Genomic DNA, 23,823 nt, shown 5'->3' with positions numbered 1-23,823 from the left:
CCCAGTCCCCTCTGGGCAAAAAGGCCCAGATGGAAACAACTGTGGATTTTCCACTGTCAAAAGTATTAAATAAAACCCAAGCCCACCATAAAAAGGTGCAGAAGAAGCCAGGAAGAAAAAAAACTGCAAAGAGACACAAATCATAAAGTCCAGGTTTCCCCGAGTCTCTCTTTCTCTCTCAGTCTAGAGGTCCACCACTCTGCTGCGGACGACCCTCCTGGCAGAGTACAAGGTGCTAACAAATTATAAACCTGTCAAACCATTTTCACCAGTTTGTGTTCATCCCCATTCATGGGCTCAGCACGAGGACAATGGTTTGCCTCTCTAAAGTGTAAGCCAGTGGATCGAGATGTTCACAAATGCTTGGACAAATGGGATGAATGCAGAGCTCTTGTGATGGCCACTCATGAGGGGCAGGAAGAAGGGGAGGTGATTAATTTTCACCAAAAGAAAACGAACGATCCAGGAAATTGGATTATAACAGCAAGAGGAGGTGGTCATGATGGTGAAAGAAAAAAAAAAAACCCACAGAGCTGGCTGGCTTGGTCCTCCCAAGTTTTTTGTTCTTTCTCTAAAGGAATTCAAAAGCTCACAGGCTACTAAAGAACAGGGATGTTACTGTCACTCACATTAGAGCCTCAACCTCTAGCAACGTTGACGATGGCAGGCCGCTGAAAGTGGCCAAACTGAATTATTTACGATTTATATTGCAGCCTATCATTTTTGTAAGTCAGTCACCACAGAATACAGTTATGGGTAGCGGGAGTCCAGGTAGGGCCGCGCTCTTTTGGGTTTTACCTCGTCTCCTGGGCTGATTGGCTGGACAGCTCTGACCTCTGCAAGGGTCCCTCTATAAGTGACAATCACATTGGGGCAGCAGCTGTGGTTCATTAGGGCAACACTAAATTACAGAGAGAACAGAAACAGAGGGAGAGGTCAACTCAAGTGAAGAACAGAAAAAACAGTTTAAAAAAAATGAAATCATCATCATATGGATAAAAGAGAAAAAAAATAATCTGGTTATAATAAGGCAGACCAAATGGATGTCTCGTAATGGAGTTGTTAATGTTTCAAGTGCTTGTTCCTGTGACGTTATACACACACACACACACACACACACATATAACATTTACAAGAGTTTAATGGAAATGGGTGAAAAACAATTTTAATTTCATGATTTGGCTCCAGCTCTCCATGGCCCTTAAATGGAATAAGAAGATATTCAATAATTAATAGATATTTGAAGTACGGGGAACAGAAATCATTCATTAATTTGCTACCCCAGGTAACACAATGGCCACTTCTTCCCCATAGCATTGAGTTTAAGGCAGAGAAGGGGAGCATTGCAGGCCTCACCCCACCACACCGGGTCAACACTGAGCGTCCAGCTAACCTGACCTGAACATCTTTGGGATGGAGGAGGGAAATCCACAGTGACGGAGGGCAGGCATGTTAACTCGGGCCTGAGATTTGAGCCCAGCTCTCCGATTTCCTGTTTTCAAAGTTATGAACTATACTTACTTTACAGCAAGCGTTTACATCGATGGTTTTTCTTACATTTGAAAGGAGCATAAGATCCTTCTGCCTCGAGAAAGCTGTTGTGCACAGTTACTTTGTCAGTTTCTTAATCTTGTTCCACTCTGAAAGCTGCCCTTTTTTCCAGTTTATTCCTTCTGATTCATTTCAGTTGCCCTTACCCCCTTGTTTAGTTAAATTACTAAGCAGTTGGGGCATCTAGTTTGGTATTCTTTATTTTTAATCTCGTTAGCTCATCTCCCTCTGTGCTGTGGCAATCACTGCTGCAGTCACCCGAGGTTCATGGAAGAGCTAGTCTTTGCCAAAGCTTGTCCCTGTGCCAGTTACCTTCAGCACCCGCTCCTCCCATCTCTCTGACTTGGTGCCAATCTGCATCACTCAAGACAACTTCCAGTCACCGAGCACACCGGATTGCTTCAGAGGGTGTCGATCTATACACTTCAGGTGACTGACTGCATAATTCCTTCAGGACTCTTTGTCCCTGTTCCCAAGCTAGTATTGCACCGGGAAAGTGGCACCTTATTTTGATGGCCAATCAACATGGCATGTACAGGAATAAGCTGCAATTCTGGCCCAAATATGTATTTTTCTCCACTCTGTCATGTTTCAAACAGATGTCTGGGCCTGCTACAAGATTTGACAAACTGTTCCTCCACAACCAGCACTCTTCATGGTGGTCAAAGGAGGACAAAAGTGCCCACACAAATGTATGCCCCCCACAAAAAAAAAAGCATGCGGGGACAAATGTTTAAAGGTGGTGATTTAGCTGGCCGCTTCTTGATTTGGACACAGCACTCACTATATGACATTAGGATTCAAAATTCTGACCATTTTGGAGGATGCTAGTAGAATATATTTGTGCAGATTATTCAGACTGAAATGCGTCTAAATGCCTGTTAATGCCCTGTAACTCAAATGGATTCAGGTATTCACTTCTCCAGCTTAAACAGATAAAATGGCAGCTTCTTCCCCTCTCACACACATCTCCACCAAGCAAACACAGAACAAGACGTGGCTTTGCCTGCCCTAAATCTCCATTTTTAAAAATCGCTGGCTTTAAAACCACACATGTCGTGAAACAGGCGTAATCCAAAGTAGAGTCCCAGGGCTGCTGCTAGCGTCAACTCAGCAATCTTACTGTCCCACACAGCCCTCTGGGTAATATTCTTAAAGGGGCCGCTTCCCTTATTACTCACAGTTCACATTCAGGTCTGCACACAAACAAACAATCCACCTTTACTATTCCTTCTGCATGCACAGATTTCTAGGTTTTGTGAGTAAAAATGTTTTGTATTTAAAATGTCTGAAACTAACTAACGTTTTATTAAGTACAATATTCCTTTCAAAACCAATCTTGCAAGCAGAACTTCATCAAGTGTACCAGCTCAACTGTTTTCTCTGGCTCACTTCTACTTAGATACCCCTAGCTCTGGAGGCAAAGCATCCATAAGTCATCCAAGGGCAAACGGGCACAAAACGTAAGGCTAATAACTTTTAAAGATGAAAAGGAACCTTTTGATTATTTTCTAAGTATCCACAAAATTAAACTCCAGCAGTTTCTCAAAAGTCACCATCTCAGTAACTGTCAACATTTGTCACCAGGTGCACACCATTGAGCACTGATAGTGACATCACATCACTGCCTTCGTGATTGGTTACCAGGCCAGCTGGGATTTACATAAAGGGGGCTGTAAAGAATCCACAGGAAGGAGACGGAGTGAGAAGGTAAAGTAGACGTCTCCACTCCACCATCAGGTCTCCCCCTACCTCTTCCACACAACCTGTAATGGGGCAGGGTTTTTTAAATCATATTTACTTACTATTTTTTCTAAATTAATAGCAGTTTTAATTTGTACATTATGTATGTGTAACAGAAGGTTATTAGCTAATCTATCAAAATGCATCTGCTGCTCATGTCATATTATGAAAAATGGCTTATTCTGCCTCTGCTGGAATCAAATTATTCTCTTCTTTTAAAAACCGCCCTTCACATAGGATTGTATCGAGAGAAACCAAAGTGCGAGCAACTCCTCAATAAGCTACAGGCCAGCCTTGGTCATGGAAAGCCACAGGGATGAACAGGAAACTGAAACATCTGCGCAGAGAAGCAAGAAACAATTTGCTGACTCCTAAAAAAAGGGCCTTGAGGTAGAAAGGCTGCAGTGTCCTGAATAATAAGCAGCATTAAAAAAAATTCTTCAAGAACTTCAAGGAAATTGTCATTAATTATTTTTGGTGAAAAACATGAACAGCTACACATGATCATGAAGAAAAGTACAACCTGTCCGTTTACGTGATCAATTAACGAACAAAGGACTTACTCTGGGAAAATGGCGGAGCCCAAATGGGACAGCTCTTCATCTTCTATTGTAAAGCCATTGCAATTGACCTAGAATTAGGGGTAGAAAATGAAGTACATTAGCCACGTGCTCAGACGAGCTGAAACGCAACAAGGGGGTTCTGAGCCGTCATCCTGCAGACACACGGATGGACAGTCCTTACGTGGACAAGAATTCCTGGGCTGCCACATTGAGGTGATGATTGCAAAACGTTTCACAAGCTTGACGCTAAATTTTGTTTCATATGTTACTCTGCAATCGCTAGAAAAATTAGCGGCAATAAAAAACATTCCCACAAAAGCCAAATGTGCAAAGAAAAACAAACTGTTGTGTAAAAATAAAACACATGAGCTCTTAAAAGGGCTGCTTGGATCAATGGGGGCACAGCAACCACTGTACCCAACATTTGCAAACTACAACGTGGCACAATTCAATCCACTGTCTCCGCCTACAACACTGATCTCTTCCAATAGCTACTTGGAGAAGGCCTCATGTGACTGGGGGCAGGGTCTTATCCACCTCACCCGTGCCGATTGGCTGCTGGGTGGGGCATCATCCTGCAGCAAGGCTACATAAGATATGACCTGATTTTCTACTTTCTGGCCGTCATCTCCACATACAATAGTTATCTGTGTGGCATAAGGCATAAAACAAAACAACCCGTCTTATTGCCTTCTGTGGAATTCCAGTCCAAATCAGTTGACTCCTCTCTGGAAAAGGACAAGACGACAAACCACTGCATCCAGCCCGAGTGGTGAAACCCTAATGCAGGGGTGTCAAGCTCCAGGCCTGGTGGGCCACAGTGGCTGCAGGTTTTCATTCTAACCCTTTTCTTAATCAGTTTTCACTGCTAATTAACTTCTTCTCCCTTCGTTTTAAAGATTCAGTGCTCTGAATTGATTATTTTCTTCATTAAATGGCAGCTAAACAGAACTGAGATGTGAAACGAGCCAACCGATGAGCAGCTAAATTGGAATGTCAAACTCCAGCCAACTTCACTCCAACCAGTTTCTTAATGAGAAGCCAATTAATTAAACCTGTTATTTAATTCGATGGCTCATTGCTGCTCTCATTCTGCCACAGCAGACATTTCCAAAACTGTTGATTTTCTGTTTTTCCTAAGAACACCGTCAATATGTTTTGGTGGCCTGAGAGATTAACCTTACTTAGAACTTCACTTTTCATTACTTTCAGATATTGTGTGATGGGCACAGGTGAGCGGGTCATGCGGCAGCTTATTTTGTGTCTCATTGTTGTTTGGCTGCTCATTAAGGAAAAAGAAACAACTAAGGGGCCGGAGTCAAGTTAATTAAAATGAAGGCAAAATAAGTTAATTAGCTGACAAAACTGGTCACTAATTAAAAACGTGGTCAGAATGAAAACCTGCAGCCACTGCGGCCCTCCAGGACTGGAGTTTGACCCCCGTGCCCCTAATGGGTTATTCTGTAGGACGTACCTGTGCAAAGAGCGTCACCAGCGATGCATTATCTGGGTACTCCAGGTGTTTGGAATAAAAGTGATGGAGAGCAGCTATGTCATTCTGGATCAGATCTTTCTTCTCGTTGTCCAATTTATCCAAATCTGAAAAGCAAAAGTGAACAGTGACCTGAACATTACAACGGACAGGAGACTCGAGCCTCGTTCCAAAGCCAAACTGCACAAGAGTCAGCTGTCATTCATTTTAATAGAGAAGGTGAAATAAAGACGACACAAGAACATGGGGTGCACCACTGAACTGCAGACCCCAGTGCCCAGAGTTGGCAGCAGTAATCACCACCAGAAGGACGTCACCATTCCGATCCCCATAGTATTGGAGGGCATGACTCACGTGATTCAAATTCGGTCACCGCTAAGAGCTTTTCCGAGTCCGTTTTCTCAGTTTGCGTTTTCTGTCGGCAGAAGAGAAAATAAATACATTTATTGAGACTAACTACATTGACTATGGAAACATTTAGAATTAAAAGAGAAGGAAGTTCTGCTGAAAATGTCAGAATGTGTACTGGCACAGTGAATAACCAAGAAGCCCACCACTGAGCAGGGCATCAGACATTTAGAAGAGTGGCTAACAGCGGGCACCACTTCATCTAGCCGTCTTTACCCCACATTCAGGGTGAATTAGCTCGAGAGCCAACTCCAAGTCATACTCACAGTCAGCGCTTTAGCTACAGGGCAGTGAAAAAGTATTTGCCCCTTCGATATCTCCTGTTTTTGCATAATTTTACAAAATAACGGATTTTAGACAAAACGTACTATTAAAGAAAGGGAATCCGAGTTACTGCACAATAGAGTTTGTAAAAGCAGGACTTTCTTTAATCAAAGGACCAAGTTGTTAAACTCCTCCGCGCCATTGTGAAAAGTAGCTGCCCTTGGGTAAGGCACCTTTAGCAGCAGAAAGTCAGCCGAGTGTTTCCTTGAACTCGACGTCAGCCTTTCAAATCGCCATTGAGGAATTTCCGCCGACTCTTCTTTGTGTAGCTGCTTGTATTGAAAACATAGCGGACGGAGTCAAAGATGAACAGGGCTGGCTACCGATGAAGTCTGGTCAGTCGTGTGAGTGAGGAACTAAGGAGGCAATGTCACAAGGACAACACAGGTGTTGGGTTAACTTTACTACTTTAAACTACTGAGTGACAAATTCATTTTTGTTTTTATGTTTCCTCCAGTTCCCCTTTATCTAATAATATTTAAATTTTGTCTAAAGATTTGAAAACATTTATTGTGACAAATATTCAAAAGGAGAGATCGTCAGGAAGGGGGCACACACTTTTTCACTGCACGGGTGTTTCAGACCCCTTGATTGTTTTTTTTCTTACAGTCACGAGGCGCAAAGTAAGCCAACACAGGACAAGCCGACCTGATCCCATTTGCACCTCACACAAAATCTACTTTAGGCTGGAGAATTACGAAAATACCAAAAAAAGAAAATCGACACGTCTGGAAATTTCTGCAGCGGCAGGAGGAGAGCTCTTGGAGGCCACAGAATTAGGGAGAAGAACGGGCTTTAAATGACGATACTAACTGGACTCAACATGCTGGCCCTCCAGACCCCCATGTCAGCTGGTCATCTGCTGGCCTTCTTTGCGGCTCAGTGGACATTTCACTCCTAAGGGTCACACGACTCAAACACACATTCATTTCTCACACCCTATAATTAAAACACATATTTCAAATAGAATGGCATCTTTGTGCTTTTCTCTCTCCATGTGATGTCCCCCTCACCCAGCGTAAGAGAGTTAATGGCACTTCAAGAAGTCCGTGCAAACAAAGGACACAGGTGTACGGCACGCCATTCCAGCCACATCTTACGCTTGGAAAAAGCAGGGTAATTTACAAAATAAAAATGTCCCTGCAAGCAGAAAATTGCACAAAAGGCGGTATAATTTTCTCATCTTGGCAGTGCCAGCCCATCGTACACTGTGCCATTTGACTGCCCGACTCCTTTTCTTGGCAGACGTCGCTCCTCATCATCCCCCTCCTCGCACCTGTTTGACGATGATTCTGGCCGTTAGCCGGACGGTCTCCGATGGATTCCAGTTCTCCCCAAAAGCACACATGGATGAACATTCAAGTTTGTGCATCGGCCAGTCGCCTCGCTGAAAATACACACACATACAAAAAAAAAAAAGAGGAGCTTGAGACTTGAAAACGGCTCAGGGAGAGAAGAAAAGAAAGAATCAGAAATGAAAGAAAAACTAAAAAGGCAGACAATCTCAATGAAGAGGAAAAGGACAGACTGCGCCATAAGACAGATATGAAAGGCACTATATAACAGATCATAAAAGGAAATCCATAATAGATTGATAAGACAGGTACTGTGTAGTGAATGGCACTATATAATACAGAGATGTGAAGAGAGAGATACAGACAGATATGAAAGGCACTATATAACAGATAGATCACTAAAGGAACTTACATAACAAACGGATAAAAACGGGTACTGTAGAGTGAATGGCACTATATAATCTATAGCTGTGAAAGGCAGTAAATAAAAGACAAACAGATACGATATAACAGTTAGTCACGCAAGGTGCTATATGATATGATAGATATGAAAGGCAGTAGATAGATAGATAGATAGATAGATAGAGTAAAACCACAGATAATGAGAGTACTATTTAATAAATGTAAGATATGAAAGGCATTATACAATAGACAGATAGTAAAAGGAACTACATAATAGACTGATAAAACTGGTATTGTACAATAAAAGGCGCTATATAATACGCAGAGGTGAAAGGCAGTTAAATAATAGAGACAGATATGAAAGGTAATATATGATAGACAAACAGGCAGGCAGGTATGAAAGGCACTATATAATAATGCAAAGCACAATATGCCAACAGACCAATAACTAGAAGAGATGCTATCTAATAAATAGATGTCTAGAATCTAATTAAAATGTCAAAGTAGCCCAGTCCTGTGCGGTGACACCTGCACAGTATGAAGGCCCTCCAGCAGCGCACCCTGGAGGGCCACAGCAGAACTACGCCTGGTCTGAAGGTGGTGAGAGAAGTCATACAATTCTGACAGTGTCACTGGTGTGGCCTCCATGAACAGAATAAAGCACATGGCTATTATTATTTGAATTTGATTTCACATTTTTTTTTTTTTTACACATCAGGGCCAACTTAGCATCAGCAATCCACTTAACCCGTGTGTCTTTAAGGCCGTGGGAGGAAACTGGAGCATTCTGAACAAACCGACACACCAACCCAGAGAGAACATGCAAAGTCCACAATGCCAGCCATCAGGTTCTGAGCCCCGGAGGATACCGCGCTGCGCGAGCTTCACTGATCTTACACTGAAATCGCTCGGTACGACTTTAAAACGCTGGGAAGCAGGAGTGAGCTCAGGAGGGCTGCGGCACGGCAGTTTACTCTCCTCGCCAAGGAGGCCACCATTGTCATGGCAACTGTGAGAGCAGCAAGACAAGACTGTAATTTACACGACGACGAGATCAATGAGCAGGCGGGCACAGATGACAAAGAGACGTCTTACAAACTCAGGGCGGCAAGTTTCAGGGAAGACATCATCACTACAAGAAAAAAATAAACCTGATGTACCCCTGTGACCTGGGGTTAGAATCAGGGCGCCAACCTGCAGTTAAAGGGAACTGAAGGAAGATGGCATCAGGCCATAAAAATGGCAGCTCCAATGCCCCCTCTGAGGCGGGGCGGGGGTCACCAGCCAACCACAGAATTAAAGCATCTGAACTGATGAAAAGATTTCTGGATAGAGCGAGTACAAGAGTATAAGACTACTGTACATCAGACTTGACTCATTAAGCAGCGTGGCCCCCTACCAATTTCTTTTTAATTAACTGAGACAACGTTTCGTACCTTGTCCTGGTGTCGGAGTGTAATGACGTGCTGCACGTGAGCTGCATTTGCCACTATTGCCCGATGGTTGCTATGCAGTTGCCAGCCTACGTGCTGTACTATGGCAAATACATTCAATGAAGAAAAGTGAGGAGGTCTGGTCTCTTGGCAGTGGGGTCCCCTAGTGGCTACGCATTGAACTGATGATCAGTGTTGAGTTGTACCAGCAACTTTCTGCGTGTGCGAGTTGCCAGTTGATGAATGCTCAGCTGGAAGTACACAGAAGACTCCTTCAAAGTCATGGTTCAGAGTTCATGGCCTTAATCATTCATGGATTTTTCCTTAGGACCCAACTAATAATTGTTAGCGGAGATCGCAAATATCCTCCGCAATTTTTTTTATGGCTTTTTTTGTGACAATACCGTACTGTAGAGAGAACACAAAGCAACCATAGAGGAAAACGCGGCTTGGGATGGTGAAAGTAGCCAATCCGAGAGCGTTATTCATTTCTCCTTCTGCATTGGCTGCTGCCCTGTGACGCACCTCCGGCAGATGCAGCCCAGCCTTTCCACACCATAACAGTTTACCATGTTCGCTATGTCGAGTGCTTCGCTGAGCGTTCTTCTGTTTTTCGTTTTGTTCTTCTTAAAGCCCTAAAGGTGTTGCCCAAACACCCTGCACCTTCTAAGGCTTCTGGCAATGAACTGAAGCACCAGAAGAAGTCCAAGGGCAGTCCGGGAGGAGGCTGAACTACTGAATTTGCTCCGGGAACTAAAAAGTTCTGCCGCAGTAGCCACCCGAGGAGCTGTAAATCCTCTGCAGTCATTATCTTCATTACATTCCTTCATCGTACTGCAAAGCTAATTCACTATCATCATCTTCAATCAAAATCATTCATTATTGGTGAGTACCTGTACATTTTACTGTATTTTTATTAAATTAAAATTATTACGTGTTTACCCTACTTATACCCAAGAAAACGCACTTGACTGAATTCCAGTACATAGAGGGGTAACGTCGGTGTTTTACATTCTAGCACTGCAGGAGACACAGGAGTACAGTACAGTAGAGTAGACGGGTCTACCTTTACATTCTTTGTTTTTAGGGTAATGTATTAAGCCGAGTGTTTTGGGGGCATATTTAGGGTTTAAACTATACAAACAGGCATTTATTTGACCACATCCAAAATTCATGAGTGGTCTAGGAACGTAACCCGTCTGTAATGCCTATAACGCTGTCCTAAACAGAGAAGGCACACAAGCAGCAGCGAGGCTCACCTGTCCAGTGTCTCGTGTTCATCGTACCACAACAGTGATCCTTGTGGATATGGGAGAAACTTCCAGAAGGACAACCGCCAACACTCCACTCAATTGGGCTTTATGGCAAATGACATAGAAAAGCCCACTTGAAGTTTACAAAAATAATAAAAGAATCTGTCAGTTTACGAGTTTCTCTGGTCTGATGAAACCAGGACTGGATTCTAATCCTCGTGCACTTGCACAGTACCATTCTGATGGTGAAGCGTGGTGGTGGCAGCAACAGGAACTGGGAGTCTAGTCAAGAGCGAGAGAAAGCCGAACAGAGCAAAGCACCGAGATCTCCTTCAGCAGAACCTGCACAGAGCGCTCTGGACCTCCGCTGGGACTGAAGGGTGACAAAGCAACAGACAGGGTTAACTCTGGGAATGTCCTTGAGTGGCCCAGACCTAAACCCAATCGGACGACTCTGGAGAGATGTGAAAACGGCCGCCCACCGAGTGTCGCCATCCAACCTGACAGACAGGTTGAGAGGATGTGCAGAGAAGAAAACGTGGACGGGGCCTGAAGACCTCTCGAATCCACACGCAGTTTAAAAGAACATTCGAGGTGCAACAACTGAATCCCCAGAATGACCGTGTAGCGTCGTCCACCATCACAGATTCACTGGACACAGACAAACACTCAGCCAACAGGACTATTCAGGAGGGAGAGCTGAAAAGGTTACGGGATTCTTTTTGGAATGAAAAGGCCAAGTTGACACACGAACTGTGGATGTTTCATTCCACGTATTCTACTCTCTAATTATGAACAGCAATTAAGGTGGCCAATCAGAAGGTGTCTGCCCTAAACAGCACTCATGAGGCGTGTGATCGAACGGACGGTGGCTTTGCCTCCCGAGTGGTATGCAGCTCTCCCCCATTAGCCACTTGTGTGAGGCTGCCCAAAGACACACGGCTCATCCTAAAATAGCAGGGCATATGGGCCAAGTGCCACACAGTGGGGCCACTCTGTGAAAACACAGTTTGTCGGTAGTGAGCCCAACTGCTGAAAATAGCACGAGAGACGACCATATGTGCTCGATGTCATGCAACATGTCAGACTGGAACACACCAAATGGCTATTTGTCATCTGCCAGGCTGTCGCTCACGCAAATGGATTGCAATTTGTGCCATAAAATACAACATGGCGCTCGCAAACCAGGTTAGTCCAATTCAGAATCAGAAGGTCCTCTTAAAGTCTAACCGGCAGCATCAGGTGCAAAGCAGAAATAATTGCTGGCCAAATCCAAACAAGAATAGAGAGATTAATACACTGCCTTTGTAAAATGGGACTGCAGTAGTGCACATCAAATGCTGCCATATCCAATCGGGCACACGTGGCTCTCATCTCTTTAGCTTTGTAGACCTCATCAACGTATGAGAACTATGGGTGCCACTTACAGCACTCCAATCATTATCTGCTCCAGCAAGACCACTGATTGTTGCACTTGAGCGCACTCCGTTTGATACGTAGCGGTCACTGTGGCATGTGGTGCACCACTGAGAAGCACCAGCTGATCCAAGGTTGGTTTTAACTTCTAACATGCAATTGTCTTAACACAGAGCCTTTCGATGCCCAGCGCAAACATAGTGAGGTCACGCAGGCCTTGTCGAGACATGCCCAGGTCAGCACAGACTTCACATATGGATCTGAAACCAACTGTACCAAGAAACTGGCAGCAGGCAAGCAAGAAAGGCAGCACTCAACAATGCTATGGACCCAAAGCTGCCCACCAGTTATGTTGGAGCCCCCTCTGGATAGAGAGGTCCCCCCCATGGCACAGTGAGTACACAGAACTTGAGTCCTTCAACAGAAACTAAAATAAAGTTTAATGGGATTGCTATGAAACAAACCCACAGAAGATCTGAATCAGCTGACTGGCAGTGGTTGGTGGTTCAGTGATTGGCATTCGTCTGCTCCATTAATCTGGAATCATTTAACAGGTGGCAGCTGTGTAAAGATGGCCTCATGTCTGAGAGGGTTTTTGTTGGGTATTCTGGATTTCTGCCAAAATGCCAATGACAAGCCCCTTAGGTTAACTGGCAAACATGGAACGACCAGCCAAAGCGAGGCAAGCGTACACTGCAGTGGCTGGCACCCCAAAGGCACTTGGTTCATAACATCCACCTGATGCCACGAGACCCTAACACCGATAAGGTGGGCTCAGTAAATGGACGGACAGAAGGATGGGTTTTTAAAGCCTTTTGACACCATAAACGAACGGCCATAAATCAGAACATGAAGCCACTGGAGATAATAAAATCTCAACATTGTGAAGCACAAGAGCCTGTGATCACCAACACTGGGGCACCACAGGGGTCCTTCAAGCCCAACACTAATTTATGGCACCAACAGAACTTCTCAGAGGATTCTTGTGCAATGGAAATGAGATGGTGGAGGATTTTGAGAGAACTTCCCGACCAAAGAAGATGGGGACAGACATCGGGGAACCCAATGATATCAATGAGCAATTTGAGTGAGGAGCCAAAGACCAATAAATATGTGGGGGTGGTTGACTGTTCTGGGGGGACAAATAGGCCCAGAATGGGGGGACAAATAAGTCCTAGAATGTGAAAAGATGGCGACCATAGTGGCACGCTTGCTGTCGTCTGCCAAGGAAGAACACCAAACGCGTGATTAATCGTGAACAGCACTGGAATTCAGGGACAGACACCTCATTCACCAGAGACAGCTGAAGAGAAAGAAGAGGAGGAGGGCAAAATTAGGAGCCACGACGACTGCTGCTGCCTGTCCTCTCCATGATGCCTTGGACAGTCGATCCAAGTGTTTACTTTAAAAACACAAACTCGAGGACAAGGTTGGAAACAAAGTAAGGAGAAACTTCACGCAACATCATCATCAAGAAATTATTTTCCACAAAGAACCCTATAGAGATTTGTGAGGACTCCCGAATCTCGACTTCATGTTATCATGGTGTGAGAGATGGCCAACACCCCCACGCCACCTGATGGAGTTTTTCCTGCAACATAGAGGTGGCTTGAGTTCCCACAGGGCACCATGGACATTGGAGTTTTACTTTACAGCCCTGCTGAATACCATGAGGGCCACCAGGGGACGCAGCAGGAAGGCACGATGATTTTTATTATAGACCGGAAGTACTCCCTAGTCACGGGGACGGAAATAATGAAGTACTTCCGGGTCAAGGACTATAAAAGGATGATGGGAAACCCCAGCAGACTGAGCCGGAGTTGGGAGGAAGTGTGATGGAGCTGCTAGGTGGAGAGGAGGATTGTTTATTATTGTTATCGTGATTATTATTATGTATAGTGGAGGTGGAGGTGCTTTGTGCACATTATTGTAAAAATAAATTCATTATTAGGACTTTTACCTGCGGGTTTCACGGAACAACAGAGACCCCTTCTGTCACAATGGACAACCTCAGTGAATCAGACTGGTGAGCTTGTTGACCCGAATGGCTTGTTCTCAACAAAAGATCAAGATTTTTCTAAACATTACCCTAACTCTTTGAGGCCTGAATATTTTTAAAATAAAATACAATATTTGTCGTCTTTGGCACAGACAGAGCTCAACGGCCAGCAGGAATGTGCCTAGCTGACTTCACGCGGCTGGTAGGCAGTGGTGGCAGGCGTAGTGCGTCTCAATCTGGTTTGTACTTATTGTCATTGTAAAGCACCGTAAGTGAACGTGGCAGTGGGGTCATCAGCTACACCAATGTGTTGAGCACCACGATCAGCTGACGCCGATACCTCACTTTCGTTTTTCAATCTCGTTCTCCAGATCACTTGCAGCAAAATTGAGAGTCCGACAAGTCAAGAGTCTGATTCAGAGATAATAAGCAAAACATCGTCCACCAAGTATTTCATGTTGAGGATTCAGTTTGGTCTCTCACCAGACCAGACATCTTTACTACTCGTGCACATGCGGACAACTGAGATCACATGAACAAAGTTAACTTTCCTTCTGGCAAAGAGAGTCAAAGTAAAATGTAACTGTGAGCCATCTATTATATTGTGCCTTTCATATGAGTCTACTGACCACCAAACGGGTTTCTTTTCTACTCGACTATACGACTGACCGTCCCTGGCTCAATCTCCGCTAATCGTGGCGAACACTAGAAATGTGACAATGACCCTCACGTGCTCGACTCCATGGCACCTCTTCTTCCTCCCTTTTACACCCACCACAGACTTGGCAAAGCACCACAGGAATGCTGGAGTGTCGGCTCTCTTACCTGGCAGTTGACATTGCAGTAGAAGGCCTGCTTGCACTTGCCACACTTGGAAAGACCCTCCTTTCTGCAATTCAAAAAATAAGAATAAAAGTGAGAGAGTCCACGTTTACAGTTTACGATTACAAATTGCGTACAGCACGTTTACCACAAAGACCCAAATTTTTAAAAGACGAAGCATTCTATTCACACCTTTTGTGATGATGCTTGCCATCGGGTCACACCATTCAGACTCAGCTGATTGTCAAACCAAATCGTCACACGATTCTCTCATTCGCTCGATTCTCAAACTGAGAAGTCACCCAATTCTCGCTCATGGGAATCTCTGACGGAGCCATTACCTGTAAACCAGTCGCTCGATTCTTGTTCCCTTTCTTCTCGAATGGAGTCACACGTGTTTCATGCACTTGATTCTCAAACCAGATCATCACCCTGGAATGAGTCACACGATTCCCTCATTTACGGATTCTTTCGGGTACAAACTTCCTCATTACCAGCGAGCGAGTTGTGCGATTCTCGTTCACTCGCTTCTCAGAGTGTTGACAGTTTGTGAAATGCGCCGCCTTGTTAGCAGTTATTTTGTACTCACTCAACACGGTGACACTGAACACAACAAGGCAGAACCTTCTCCACTAGGATCCCGCACTCTTGTTTTACTTGTAGAGCGCCATCAAAGACAACATGGTGGGCGCTTTGACATTAAAGTGGACTGTGATTTGTAGCCTGGCCAAGATCTTATCATCATAGACTTGGAACATCTTTTGCAGCCATAAATATAAGATAACGTGGAATTGTGGAAGTCTCCTCATCCCAGGGTTCCACCCCAGGAGTAGGTTTTGTGGAGGAAGGGGGTATCACAGCTCATCTGAAGTGCACCCCCGTATATGCAATTTATCCTTAAAACTTCAGTTTGGCGGCTTTACAGTTTAATTACATCACTGTGACTCTTCCAAGGGGTGGCCTATTCCACCCCACCATGGCCGAAAGACTCACACCTGGCACCAGCTCTGGAACCTACGGGTGAATCAAAAGAATCGACTCACTTAGACGGGCAGTTTGAAAGAATCAAGTCATCGCTGAAGACGTCGGCACCTTTGAAAAGCTCCATTCTTGCCCGTCCTCACTGCCACGCGAGACATGGAGTTTCCAAACTTCACCACTTCAGAGATCAGCTTTGACTGTGGATAGAAGGCTACTATGAATAAAAGAAGAGCTGTATGGGTAATAGTGTGGCCCAGCCAAACCTGCTGTGAAAATGGTGGCACTGGCCACGTTCACTTGGATGCCATACTAAGAGCTGTGCATCACAATGATGAAGCTGAAGCTGCCCTCTGCCCCCTTCACCAAGGCTCTATTACAAAGAAGCATTTGCAGCTTGCTTTCAGACTCGGGTCCCACACCTTGTGAACTCGTTCAACGCGACGCCATTTGGAGCAAACAGGTGAGGGGGCCAGAGCCGCTGTGAACTCTCATGCTGCTTCCATGAGACGGCCAGGCGGCTATTTTAGTAACACTCCACGAGGACAGCTGCAAAGAGAGCGGGGGGCACGGAGATGTGCACGTCCTCAGCTGCTGCCCTTGTGTAAAAAGGGGGCCCGACACCTGGATACTGAAAGACGCCCGGCGGATTGACGTCTCCAACTGCGTGATTTCAGCTTCTAGTCAGCGCAAGTTGCCCAGAAAACAAAGCAAGAGTCTACAATTAAATAAGGATCATTTTAGGAGATAATTATCACTTCCTGCTGATTAACTTATCCCAGCGCTGGAAGACTTGGTATCCAGGGAAACGAAGCAAAGCCGCCTGTCTGGAAGCGGCACACATCCCAGCGGTACAGTATGGCGTCACGGCCGCTGGGATCTGGGGAGAACAAAACCTGGTCTTCATATGTTGCTCGTGATCATAAATGACATCCCATCCTGTTAAACAAGTGAATTACGGGTGTGCGTTTAAAGTGATCAGACTGGTGGAATCAAAAGCAAAATTCACTCATCTCTTCCACAAACTGGAATTAAAAGACAGGAGGCAAGGGAAGCCAAAATGACAAACAGGGGGTCTCCCACCCATTTTCAGTACCAGCTGGATCCAATGCAATGCAGAGTTCACGCGCACAACCAGACCCAACCCTGCGTGGAATGCCCGTCCTTCGCCAAGAACACTTCCACCCACAACAGGATCATTTTCAAGGGCTATGTGGCATGTTTTTGGGATGGGAGAACACAATGGAGCACCAGAAAAGGGCCCACAGGGCACAAGGAGAAGGGGCAAACTCCAAGTTTGAGGACAGGACTTGAGAGCTGTGGGAATCCTAGCTTGAAGCATCCATTAAAGTCCAGCTCTCCCAGCAGCAACGAGGGTAAGGTAGGAGCCAAACCTGGACGGCCCACCGGTCCATTCGCCATGCACGCTCACTCACTCACTCACACCTGTAAGACGCCCTACATAACCAAAAACCCTATTAGCCTTCTTCATCAATTCTGCTCACCATCTGGATATAGAAGGTGAATGGTCCAAATGGTGCAAACTCCGCACACTCAGTGCCCCCGCTGTAATTCAAACCTCATCTCATCCAGATGTGAGGCCGCCATTAAAAAGAAGCTTAGGGATGTGGGGCCCAGAGCCAGTCCTACAAGAACCAAGCAACACCTGCACCTGGTCGTGAATCACACAGTCGCTGTGGACCCTCTCCAGGTGGTCCACTGCATTCCCACAGCCCCAGACTGGGCCATACAGCCAGCGCTCAAGTGGCACCTCCAAGTGTAAGCCATGGCAATCGTGGCTGGCCGTATGCTACGGGATTTCAGCCCGACTTGCGAGCTTCCCATGTGGTTTCTCAAAACGGGCTCAAAAATTGCGAGCACATCCCCTGGCGGCGTGAGGTGTTTTCCAGCCTGCTGCCAGGGAGTGGGACGGTCCCTACGTTTTTTGACATGTTGAAAAATGCAGACTTTGATGCTCGAGTTTGTCAGGCGGGAGAGATCATGTGAGCGGATTCTTCAGAGACTGACAGACGGACAGCAACTCCCAACATCCCTGACCAGAATTAGGCTGCTTTGACGATGGATGAATAAGTAAACAAGTTCATAAATGTGCTCTATAATAGACTGGCATCGCCTCCAAAACTGGCTCCTACTATGTGCCCATGGACACACACTGAGCCCCAGGTCACCAAACTGAATTAAGTGAGAGGGTGAGCGAGTGTGTTTGACTAAAAGTGGCATCCCATCCGGGCTCGACTCTCATGGAGTGCCCTGGGGCTGCCAGAACAGAAACCACCTGTCAACAGCCCTGAGCAGAAACTTAAATGATGAATGAATGGATGGATGGATAAGCAAGGGTGGGCACAGACACGCTGATGGAGTGGCATCAACTCCAGGATTGACTTCTATCTTGTGACCAGTGATCCGGAGATAGACACTGTGACACCAAATTGAATTGAGTGGACTTGATAATAGATGGACGAGTGACACGGAGTAAACGTGCTCTGTGATGGACTGGCATCCCCTTCACGGCTGGTTGTTATTTTGTGCCCACTGCTGCTGCTGGGACAGTCACCAGTCCCCACGGCTCCAAACTGAACTAGGTGGGTGGATCAGCGAGTGTGTGACTAAATGTGCTCTGTGATGGACTGGCATCCTATCTGGTCTTGACTCTTGCCAAGTGACCTCCCTGGGACCACCAGAACAGATCCCACCTGCCGAAAACCCTTAAAATGAATTTACCAGCTTTAATAATGAAGTCATGGACAGGTAAGCAAGTGTGGGCATAAATGTGCTTTATGATGGGACAGAAATTCCACCCAAGGTTGGCTCCATTCCAAATGTTCAGTACCAGGGTTGGGTTCTGCTTTGTGCCCAGTGATCCTGGGACAGACAATGGTGCCCTATTCTCAAACTGAATTAAGTGGCTTAGTTTATGGTTGGACAAATTAATATACATATAGATGTGGCTTTGTGATGGACTGGCATCCAGTGCAGGGTTGGGCGCTTGCCAAGAGAGACACCTGCACGGAACTGAAGAAGCAAAACTGCAATGTCCTGAAGGAGGCTCGTTCTGTTGAAAGCGGCCATGCCATCAGGTTTTAATTAAGAAGGTGGCAAAGGGAGTGCCCAAATCAGCGAATGTCCATTTGTGCCGTGTGAGACGCGTTGCCTTTGCATTTGCTGCCAGGCAGTTTGTATCTTTTCAAGGGTGCCAGCTGTTCACTGTCTACCACGCACCTCCACATGGATGAACTTCTACATGCTGTGCCCAGTTGCTTGTCCTGCTCCCTTTCAGTGTCCACCCTCTCTCCTTGTCAGCTGAGCTAAACGTAACCCAACATGTAACACACCCTGATGGTATCGCCCACAAACCCAGCGAGGATGGCAAAACAACATCGTACCACCCATTTTCATTTAGAAAGGAGAAGCTGGTTGGTTAGAATCGGCCACTGGGCTGGTCAGCCAGGCCATCAGAGGGTACGGATAAACAATGAACCCTGGGCCAGCAATGGGCACACTGCATGAATGACGGCTGTAGAAATCACAGAAACCCCCCTATTCTTCCCAAATTGGTGGCCCTGCTGCATTTCTGTCAATTTGTGCTTCTTTGTTTTTAATTTTTACATTGAAATCTCCTCTTTAGCGTCCATTTGTGAGCTCAAGTGGACCGAAGGCTCTGCCTACGTGACAAAGCCGAGGAGCGTCTCGCCGACGTCTTTCTAATCACGCATTCCCAATAGCCAGGCAGGAAAAGACGTGCCACAGTCATGCCCAGTCAAACCTACGGGGTAATCTCATATTCATGTCTGAACAAACACGGACGAGCAAAATGCCAGGATCTGCTGCCTCGGCCCTTTGGAGACCCAGCCTGGTGTGCCAACATTTTCTAAAAATAACTTTAACCTTTTTTTCAAGATTGTGACCACATCAGGACAGTTTGGCTCCTGCCCTTAATCTCATTTCTTCCCAGCCTGTGCCCCAACTTTGCCCATTATGCACTGAAATTACCTTCAACACAGGAATGAACTTACACCCACCCGCCCTGCCACTTCTCAAAATGACTTTCTGCTTTGCACTGAAGGGTTGTCAGTTACTGCGAGGTCCGTCAGTGGCCTGGGTTCAGGGAAGGAGCCCACCCTGGAGGGGATACCAGTCTACCACGGGTCCATCTACACACCATGCTGATGGGACGGGACCAGGCCGGTATTTGAACCCGGGTCCCTGAAGTGCGAGACAGTTGCAGTAGCAGCTACACCGATGTGCCAGCCTTCCTTAACATGTTTAACCACCATCTGCAGTAGCGACAGACGCCCCCGGCTGTTTATCTTTAGGATCTGCACACTCGCTTGCTCTCCCAGTGTCCATGTGAGCTCTTCTCCAAATGCCAAAGACACACTTGATGGGTTAGCTGGCGATTGTGTGGCTGGGCCCTCCGACAGACTTGCAGCCCACCCAGAGTTGGCTCCGGCATTGTGCCCAAGGCTGGCACTGGCCAGTGCAACCCCAAATTGTGTTAGGTGGCTTTGGTTTAAATAAGGCTGTTCGACAGATTCAGATGAATTTTAAAATATTAGAAAGGCCCTTCTTACGTTACAAAAAAGGCTGACTTTACTGGAAAAAAAGCAAAGATTCCACTGGAAAGGACGAGTTGACACAAGCAGGTGGTTAAGGCGTCTGTGGACAAGTCGCGTCCAACTCAAGCGCCTTACGCTACAGCTGGCCTCCTCTAGAATAACGACGTCTGGGCACACGCGGTGCTATTTTGAGAAATTCCGCTCAGGTGACAACTCCGTCGTACACATGCCCGTTCAGTCTGGCACTCGCGCCACACGTGTTCCACCCACTGACGTTTGACATAATAAAGCTGTGCCCACTTAGAAGTCAAAATGGCCACAGGCTTCTCAAAGGGCCGCACCGCTGGCTCTGGTCGTCCTGTGCTCTGAAAGAGAAAGGCGTAACGGGACACGTGGGGGGCTGAGAAGGTGCGGACAACGCGGCCCGGCTGTTTTACACCGAGAGCTGGGGGTGCGGTCAGAGTTTGCCCACCCTTTGTGGTGTCATGATTCAGTTTTTCATATGCCAGCGTGTTTGTGACCCACTGTCCTGCCCCTCAGTGAATCACATGCGATAGTCAAAGCTGGGGGGTACCCGTGTGATCACCAGAGCGTTAGCGCGGTCGTCACAGTTTTGGCAGCGAGGACTTCCAGGATTGGCCGCGATCCTTTTGTGACGACTCCCTTTTGTTTTGGGGGGGTTCTTCCAGTATTGTGGGGTACTTTTACCATTCAGGTGCCAGATGACAGTTTTTGAAATCAAAAGGTTGCAAATGGGGATTCCCCGTGTCCGGCCACTTTACTATCCTTGCTATCGTTGTCATCGTCACACGCACCCAATGCATTTTGGCTCATTTGTAGTCCACTGTACAATATCAATAAGCATAAACATAAATGGTGTGTGTGTTTGTGAAGGCCTCAATTTCTCGTTACCTTAAATACCACAAATCAGAATCAGGCGCCAATGACGAGAACCTCAGCAGAGAGGATCGTGTCTGAACCTCTGCTCTTATTTAAGCATGAAGTTTGGTTTGAGGGGTGCGTCATCGACACGTTGCGATCAAAGGACCTCTTGGGGGGCCTTCGGAAAGAAGCCTAAAGATGCCTATGAGTCCGAGAAGGGATTTCCAAAGATCCCCCCATCCCACCGTCCGGAAGATCATCTGCAAGAGGAGAGGATTTCACACAATTGGCCAGCAGGTTACCCAGAAAGCTGAACCAGAAGTCAACCTACTGAAAGATGTCTCCAAGAAGCCCAGAGTTTCATCTTGGGACCTCCAGGTAGCTCATGCCACTGTTGCTGTCAAAGTGCAGGGGTCTACCATGGGCTGCGCAAGTGAGGCACATGGGAGGAGTGCCAGGAGAAAACCAGAAAGAACATCAGGGTAGGACTAAGGTGTGCTCAACGCCATCTAGGAAGAAACCAGGACTTGTGGAACAGACGAGGAAATGATTTCCTGTAGATAGTTACTGGGCCACAATCAACTACAGTACTTAAATAGAAGACCCCTATAGTAACTGGAAGTGGCCGGCCGGTGGTGGAAGTGTTCTGGTTTGGGGCTTCATCACTGCATCACGACTCCCCATCACAGAACTCACTAGGAATTCTTCCTGTCAGAAGACCAAAACGCAGCTAAACGTGGGTCTTGTGTCCCTGAACGTGCCAGTAAACCCACCAAGGATTGAGAGAAGAGGAAGTAAAGGGGGCTCAGGAACACCCCTCAAACATCACATGGCGGAGACGACGTCACAGACAGCCGACGGTTCAAGGGGAGCCCCACCTGCGGTTAGAGCCAAGGGTGGACTTGCGATTTCCACAGACAGAAATGGCACATCTGTTCACCTTTCATGAAATAAAATGACTGCAAAGTCCATTTCTCTTTTTCTTTCCCAAATTCGAACTTTTTTCACATCTTAATCCAAGGCGACTGGCGACATCCGACATACACAATTCACTTCGGTATCTCCAGTTGGAGCACAGGCAGGTGACGTGACCTACTCAGGGTCACACAGTGGTGTTAGCGGTGGGATTCCAACCCACAAAGTCCAAAGCTTTAAGCACTACGTCGGTCGCTGTGCCTGCCGGCCTGCGATGTCACCTTTACTTACTGATAACTATATGAAGATCAAGTTAGGATACAAAAGAAAAAAAAAACGACCATGGAGTGCTTTCACTTTATCAAAGGCCTGTCCGTGTCCAGTGGAGAACGTAGCCATGAATGCCACCACTGGCTGCTGTCCTGTGTGTACTCTGCGCCTTCTCCTCAGGTCCTTGTGCATCTCCCACCCAATGAGTGCCACTGTCTTTAAATGGGCATGTGCGCCCCGTCCAGGGTTGGTCCTCGCCTGGCACCCAAACCGACGCCATCAGTGGACGTTTGTGATGTTTTACGTTACTAGTGGTCTTATGGGCCACCATTACGACGCCACCGCACTGTTTGTGTTTTTGGGGTATCTGACGGCCCCCCGCAGCCCGATGACAGTCACTTCTTGTGCAGCCCTCCTCACATCCCGTCTCGTCGCATTTTTATTTCGTTTCTACTGTCAGTTTAGCAGCAGCAACAGCCTCTCGCTGCAGACCCCTGTGTGTAAATCCACGTTTCATTTGGACCCTCGCCATTGACCGGACCCCGTGCTGCGCACACACCGCGTGCCCCCGAGCAGGTGGCTCAGCCGACTTGGTCAACAGCGCGACAGGCAGTAACTCACACGGCAGGGCAACATTAAAAAATAAAAGAAGAAAGAAAAAAAAGTTTGACTCGACGAAAACGGTCACCGCCGCATCTCGGGTCCCCACACAGGAAGCCCATCCCTCCCCGGCCGATGACTTCCTCCAGCCCAGCGAGCACCTCCGCAGTATGCGGCAGGGCAGAGCATGACGGAGCGGACGGAAAGTTACGTACCTGGCGAAGCAGAATTCGCAGTGGTTGCCCCGCTCGTTGACAGTCAACACGTACGTGTACGCCGGGCACATGAAGACGAGATCTCCAACTTTAAACTCCTTCAGCGCCCGCAGCCCCCTGCCTTTGCCCGGGCTGATGAACCTCTCGATGCCCTCCGCTTTGCCGTCCGCCTTCATGACTGCCGAGTTCTCGGCTTTCACAGACAGACTCGCTCGCTCACTCGTTCACTCACACGCTCCGACCTCCGCCGCAGCCTCTCGGGGAGCTCCCACGTTTTACTCAAAGCGATGCCGGATTGGCAGTTCTGTCCCTCGCCTGTTTGCTATTAATGGAGCGGCGTTGGTTCATCCTACCGAAACTACATAAATGGAAGCAGCAGACGGTCCTGACGCGTGGGGCCTGCGTGGACGACGGACCGACTGCTGGGTCCTAAAGAGAGCCGCTTTAGAGTGCGCGTCACCTTCATTACCCGCCGAGTGAGACGAGCGCGGGCGCGGGATTCTGAGGGGAGGGCGAGCGGAGATTTGGGATTGGCTTAAAACAAGAGGCCGGTGAAGTGCGTTCACTTTTATTAGAGGCCGTCATCTCGATTATAAAGTCATAAAAATAGATGAGATCAACGGAAATTCTTTTCAAGGCCCGCGAAAAACACCTAAATCCATTCGGTTTATTCATTCTTGTACAG

General features: G+C 46.8%; 1 protein-coding gene across 1 annotated transcript in view; it reads right to left on the bottom strand.

The window, feature by feature from the left end:
* smyd2a (SET and MYND domain containing 2a) overlaps positions 1–23,543 on the bottom strand; it is a 31,189-nt gene extending 7,646 nt beyond the window's left edge. Inside the window, exons 1-7 of the mRNA XM_039737768.1 lie at positions 23,139–23,543; positions 14,705–14,768; positions 7,358–7,468; positions 5,704–5,764; positions 5,332–5,456; positions 3,858–3,925; positions 799–901 (exon numbers count right to left, since the gene is read on the bottom strand). Of these exons, the coding sequence (XP_039593702.1) occupies positions 799–901; positions 3,858–3,925; positions 5,332–5,456; positions 5,704–5,764; positions 7,358–7,468; positions 14,705–14,768; positions 23,139–23,314 (708 nt within the window). The 5' untranslated portion in view covers positions 23,315–23,543. The remainder of the gene's footprint in view (positions 1–798; positions 902–3,857; positions 3,926–5,331; positions 5,457–5,703; positions 5,765–7,357; positions 7,469–14,704; positions 14,769–23,138) is intronic.
* Positions 23,544–23,823: the final 280 nt, after the last annotated feature.

This window comes from Polypterus senegalus, chromosome 16 (assembly GCF_016835505.1).
Source record: "Polypterus senegalus isolate Bchr_013 chromosome 16, ASM1683550v1, whole genome shotgun sequence".
NCBI lineage: Eukaryota > Metazoa > Chordata > Cladistia > Polypteriformes > Polypteridae > Polypterus > Polypterus senegalus.
This window is presented reverse-complemented; position numbering and strand designations above follow the sequence as displayed.